General features: G+C 40.7%; 1 protein-coding gene across 5 annotated transcripts in view; it reads left to right on the forward strand.

The window, feature by feature from the left end:
* Positions 1–6,000, forward strand: part of csmd3b (CUB and Sushi multiple domains 3b) — a 363,456-nt gene that overhangs the window by 227,127 nt on the left and 130,329 nt on the right. For all 5 annotated transcript variants that reach the window (XM_057354136.1, XM_057354137.1, XM_057354139.1 and 2 more), the window contains 2 exons: positions 2,541–2,723; positions 3,367–3,693. In XM_057354136.1, coding sequence (XP_057210119.1) covers positions 2,541–2,723; positions 3,367–3,693 — 510 coding nt within the window. The remainder of the gene's footprint in view (positions 1–2,540; positions 2,724–3,366; positions 3,694–6,000) is intronic.

Raw genomic sequence — 6,000 nt, forward strand, 5'->3', positions numbered from 1 at the left:
TGGTCAATTAATATTTACTATTACCAGACTGGAATACAATCTGTCTTTCATGAAACAGCATTTGGGTTTGGATTGTAATGACAAAGGTAAGCGAGTGATAACAGAATTTCTGTTTTTGAGTGAACTATCCCTTTAACGTTGTAAGTTGTTAGACCAATGATGACAAAAGTTGCAGACATTGAGGGGTTTTATTTAAGATGGGTCATATTAAAATAATATAAAAAGAACGAGAAATCATTTAAAAGTGATGCATTTAAAATTGCAATAATATTGTTGTTGTAATAGACTACCACAACCTATAAACACACCTGAGTCAAAGCTACGCGGTTTAGCACATACTAGTGAAAGTCTGGTCATGTTTTTGTCTTGTCACGTTGACATTAAACACATAAATCATATGTTTTTGCCGTTTTGTATTTGAATTAATGTATACCGTCATTTGATCAGGTTTGTTATTTAAATGTTGACGTGCATCAAATAGTAACGGCAGACACCACATGAGCGTGAACTCACGAGCGCTCTTGAAAGAGGTAGAAAGCGACACAGCCAGCGTTTTGTGAGCGGCCCCTAACATTTCTATGATAAAACAGTTGGCAAACATTAAACATTTAGCTACTTACATCGCGCTCGTTCACAGTTAAAACTGACCTCAGGTTCGGCTTCTGTCAATGGCAGCTCCCACCTTCTTTCATTTGATTGGACGGTAATCCTCGCCTTCCTTCATTTGATTGGACACCTCAATCAGAATGACATTGAAGAGAGCTGTGAGAGCGCTGATGTAGACCAGATCTGAGATCAGTTATCTAGCCTTTTTTCTACAATATTGGCACCACTTGTCCTATTAGGCAATCGTTTTACGACTTTTAATATACACCATGGAAAAACTACCGAGGTCCGGACCCTTAATGGTGGGTACAGCCATGGTTGAAAGTGCGTTTTGTGTCTTCACGTCCTATAAAATTTGACTTTGCGATAATTATCATTTTCTTGAGAGAGATAAAGTCAGCGTTGCTGAAATGAAAATATATCCAATGGATACACAAAGGAGGAGATAAATTACTTGCCATTTTTCAATGAATAAGAAATGCTTTTGAGATTAAATTTATTTATAGACTTTCATGTGAAGGCCGACTTAATGAGTCCCGCTGTATGGTAAATGCTCAGAATGCTCGCTGTGGCTTTTGATGTATTACATGCCAAAGTTCACCGATACTCTGTAATTCCCTGCTTATTGCAGAAAGAAAAACCGATGTACCAAAACTGTCCTCATGTGGGCTGTGTTTGCTTACATATACAACCTTTTGTATTTGGTAGCTTGTTAACACAGTCAAAGGTCTTCAGGTACACAAAACACCCATTACATTAAGCACCGCTGTGGCAGCGCAGGAGTCCCTTCTGACGTTCTGCCCTGACACCCGAGCGTAGCGTTGTTTGGGATTATTCACGTGTCACAGGCGCCTGGAGACGATTTGCTCTTAGTTTTTTCTCGCGCAGTCATAAATACAAAGCTGTAAATATGGCCTAACCTTCCCCCAGCCTCCCCTTTCGATTGACCAATGGAGTAAAGCATTGTGGTAGTCATAAAGAGACTGTCAGGTCGGAAATTAACGCTATACATCAACCTCTGGCCGAAGACCTCTGTGATACCTCCCGAGAAATGTCCCCTTCCCACACTTACCCACACCGTTTATTGTAATTTAGTGAAATTTTTCCTTTTCTTTCATGCATCTTTGCTCCGAATACGGATGCATGAGGGTGTATCAGAGGTCACAGGTCAACTGTGAATGGCTGTGCAAAGTGTCGGGGAAGATGTATTGCCCACTCCGGCAGAATGCCGCCCATTAAGCTCCTTCTTTGCAGATGCGAGGCATTATCTTGGAATAGTGACCCCCAGAATAGGTTTCTGTACATGGGGCGAGAGTTGTGTCCTGCCTGGCTGGCTACGCTTTTTAGAGGACCCGGACCGCTGCTTACTGAGACACACTGGAGCTTATCTAGGCAGAGCAGAGACTTCTGTTGGCATTCTGTTCCGGTTAGCCTCTACTAGGTGGAGGGAAAACTTGGATTGTAGAATGTCCATGGACATCAGACCACCTTTAGACCTTTGTGGTACTTTTTAGTGCCGTTTTTTCCTCACTGTCTGAGTTTTGCAGGTTTCATAAGTTCTAAGGTTGAAGTCCAAAAATGAAAATTCTGTCATCATTTACCCCTCATGTCATTTCAAACCTGTATGACTTTCTTTCTTCTGCAGAGCACAAAAGTAGATGTTTTGAAGAATGTTGGTAACCGAACGATGGCGGTACCCATTGACTTGCATTGGTTGTGTGTCCATACAATAAAAGTGAATGGGTACCGCCCTCATTCGGTTACCAACATTCTTCAAAATATCTACTTTTGTGTTCTGCAGAATTAAGAAAGTTACACGCAGGTTTGAATAACACAGGGGTTAGTAAATGATGACATCATTTTCTTGTGAACTTTCACTTTACACTGACGGATGTAATGTTTCCATGACATTTAAATAAATACTTTCTTTATAGAAATCGACAAGGAGAGCTGTGGGGACCCGGGCACACCTCTGTATGGAATAAGAGAAGGAGATGGCTTCTCTAATGGTGACATTCTACGCTTCGAGTGCCAGTTTGGCTTCGAGCTCATTGGAGAGAAGACAATATCCTGCCAGAACAACAACCAGTGGTCTGCCAACATCCCAATCTGCATTTGTGAGTGATACTGTACATTATGAACTGATTAAAATGATGTACCCATCCATGCTTGTTAACTGCAGATTGTTGAAATCTGGTGTTGAGGGTTAAAGAAAAAAGTACAATTTTCCACACTCCCTAAGCAGTTCTGCAATAATAGATTGTAGTAGTATTTTGATGTTTGCCCTTTCTTCTTAAAAATAAATGCAGAGGTTACTGAGGTAAAAGGTGGCTGAAATAATTGGTATATACTGTATATAAAGCAAAGCCTTTTATTCTGAGATCTTTAGCTTGGCTGACAGCTTCTATTTTAATACCTCACCTGTAGGCTGTTTTGGTTGCTTTAAAACACATGGCTGGAAATTCCTCCATGTCTAATTGGAAGAGTGAACAAAGTGGGTCTATTTACAGCCTGAAGTCCATCTCTGGTATACATTTTTCAGAAAGTGTGAAATCTAATCAACAAACTGAGATTCTCTATTTGGCACATTAAAGACGTGGCTATACAATGCAGTGTTTTTATTATATTTTACTGACGTAGGATGTGTTGTGATTTTATATAAACATATTGCGAGGTGCTATTCAGTGCAACGTAGCTTAAAATAGTCATCATGGGATAAACATATCTTTCTAACATAGTTTAATTATTCTATTCTTTCAGTTCCATGCCTTTCCAACTTCACCGCCCCCATGGGCACAGTTCTCTCTCCGGATTACCCAGAAGGCTACGGGAACAGCCTTAACTGCGTATGGCTGATCCTGTCCGAACCCGGCAGCCGTATCCACTTGGCCTTCAACGATTTTGACTTGGAGGCTCCGTACGACATCTTGACTGTGAAGGATGGCGAGACCCTGGACTCCAACGTCCTCGGCCGTTTCACGGGAGCGGAGGTGCCGTCCCACCTCACGAGCAACAGCAACATTCTCCGGCTGGAATTTCAGGCGGATCATTCGATGTCGGGCCGGGGTTTCAACATCACCTATGCCAGTGCGTTGACCTCTTCTGAATGGAGTTTTAATCTGCATTTTGTCTGCATGGAGCATTTATTAATATGCCAAGCATGAATTCTGCATGAGACTTGCATAATGTTCATTTTGAGCATGTTATTGTGAATGGGATATTACCGATAGTTGTCGTTATTGCTTTTTCCTTAACAGGTAATCAACATTTTGGAGGCTTAATGATAATAGGACTTATTGATGCATATCTGTGCGGGATTTGTTTTAATGGGTATAATTTAGCGCATTCAGAGGTCTTACAGACATAACGTGCTGTGAAAATTCATTGTGACAAAAACGCCCTAAACAAAAGGGTGTTTGTTTATTGCGACTTCCAGACGTGTCTAATGCAAATAGATGAGCCTACGGAGCTGTTGCGTCCCTCAGTTCCACCAAATCCCTCCTCCACGCCTCATTAGCACATACATGACTTTAATCTGTGCAGTGACGTCTCGATGGTCTTTTCTAAAGGAGATGTAAAATGTCACGATAATCCATCAAAGTCTTCAAAGTGGACATCAGTTTGCATGCTTATTAGGCGTGCTACTGTAGTCAGTTGGACCGAACGGTAATATCGGGTTTTTGAACAGCGAACCGTTGTGCGTAAAGAGCTGTCAGGACTGTGATGGAGCACTGTTAAATCTGTATTCGATCTGACAAACGTCATGTCCTTCTTGTTGGCCTTTCCTGTCACTAAACATCCATCAGACACTTGGTCTGTTGTGGGGACAGCAGTATTCCTGGCCATTCGCCTTGAGCATATGCTTTATAAAGTTATGATAAAAACAACTGGAAGGTCAATAACACTAAGGAGACTAATAAACAAGCCTTGGGTAAAAGCATGCCTTTAAGATTTGAAGTACCCCGAATCCTCGTTGCTTTGAGCACGAGAAAAATTGAAGAGGAACACTTGGGCTGAAGTGTCGTTCAGATTTGACTAAGAACCTAGTTTTTAACTAGTCTGCTTGTGGGCAGTAATGGCATTTTTGTCACCGGAATGGTCATTTTTGTTGCCTTTATGAATAATTTTGTTTTAGTGACATTGTGGTGTTATAGTTCTAAAATTGTAATATTTCATCATGATTCATTTCTAATTGCGATTAATTTGGTTTGGTTCCAAAATGAGATAACAAAAAATCATGTTTTTTTATTGTGCATTCCAGTTAATATCAATCAAGCTGCAGTTGGTTTGTTTTGATTTAAGCCATAACTCAAAAAATACAGCTAACTGACACAATAAAACATGATAACATAATAAAAAACATGATTTTTGAAAACAGAGTTTTCTCATTTTGGAACCAAACACTTCATATGTATATAAATTGTGTGTGTGGCGTGTATATTTATGTTTATAGAAATACACAAACATGCATGTTAAGTAATAACATACAGTATATTTATGCATAATATTGGATAAGTATAAATATGTATATATTTATTATATTTACATGTGGGTGCATTTCTATAATATACACGCAACACACACAGGGCAGTTGTGGCCTAATAGTTAGAGAGTCGGACTCATGACCAGAAGGTTGCCGGTTCGATTCCCAGGGCCGGCGGGTAACAACTGAGGTGCCCTTGAGCAAGGCACCTTACCCCTACTTGCTCCCCGGGCGCTGCAGTGATAGCTGCCCACTGCTCCGGGGGTACGTGTGTTCACTACTCTCTGGATGGGTTAAATGCAGGGGTCACATTTCGTTGCCTTGTACATGTGCAATGACAATAAAGAAAAATCTAAATCTATTGTCACGATCGTGGTGAGCAAGAACCCAATTGCAGGCAGCGGGAGTACAGGGAGAACAAAAAGACTTTATTTTAACAATAAACATAAAACAAAAACCTGCGATGGGGTGAAAACTAGAACAAGATAACAATACAAGCAATGGAGACGTAAACTAACTTAACACTAGACTCACATAAACTTGACAAGGACTTAACTAAACTAAACACTTACTACATCAGACGAAACAGCAACAAGAGGCACAGGCATTACAGGGAACGTAGAACGCACACCATACACATACAATGACCGAACACAGGACAATGAAACAAGAGGGTATTTATAGGAAACACAAACGAGGGATAACGACATGGGGCAGGTGTGAGACATTAAACACTCAGGGAAAGATAACGAGGAAACAAGAGGGATGGGGCCAATGACAAGACACTGGAGAGAACGTATATTATTGTCAAACGGACAATAATATGTTTCTCTCCACACATAACCAAAGACTTTGTCATGGCTCTGCTACAGGACCAAGAAAAACATGACTAAGGAAGCAGAGCCATGACA

This window comes from Triplophysa rosa, linkage group LG16 (assembly GCF_024868665.1).
Source record: "Triplophysa rosa linkage group LG16, Trosa_1v2, whole genome shotgun sequence".
Lineage (NCBI taxonomy): Eukaryota > Metazoa > Chordata > Actinopteri > Cypriniformes > Nemacheilidae > Triplophysa > Triplophysa rosa.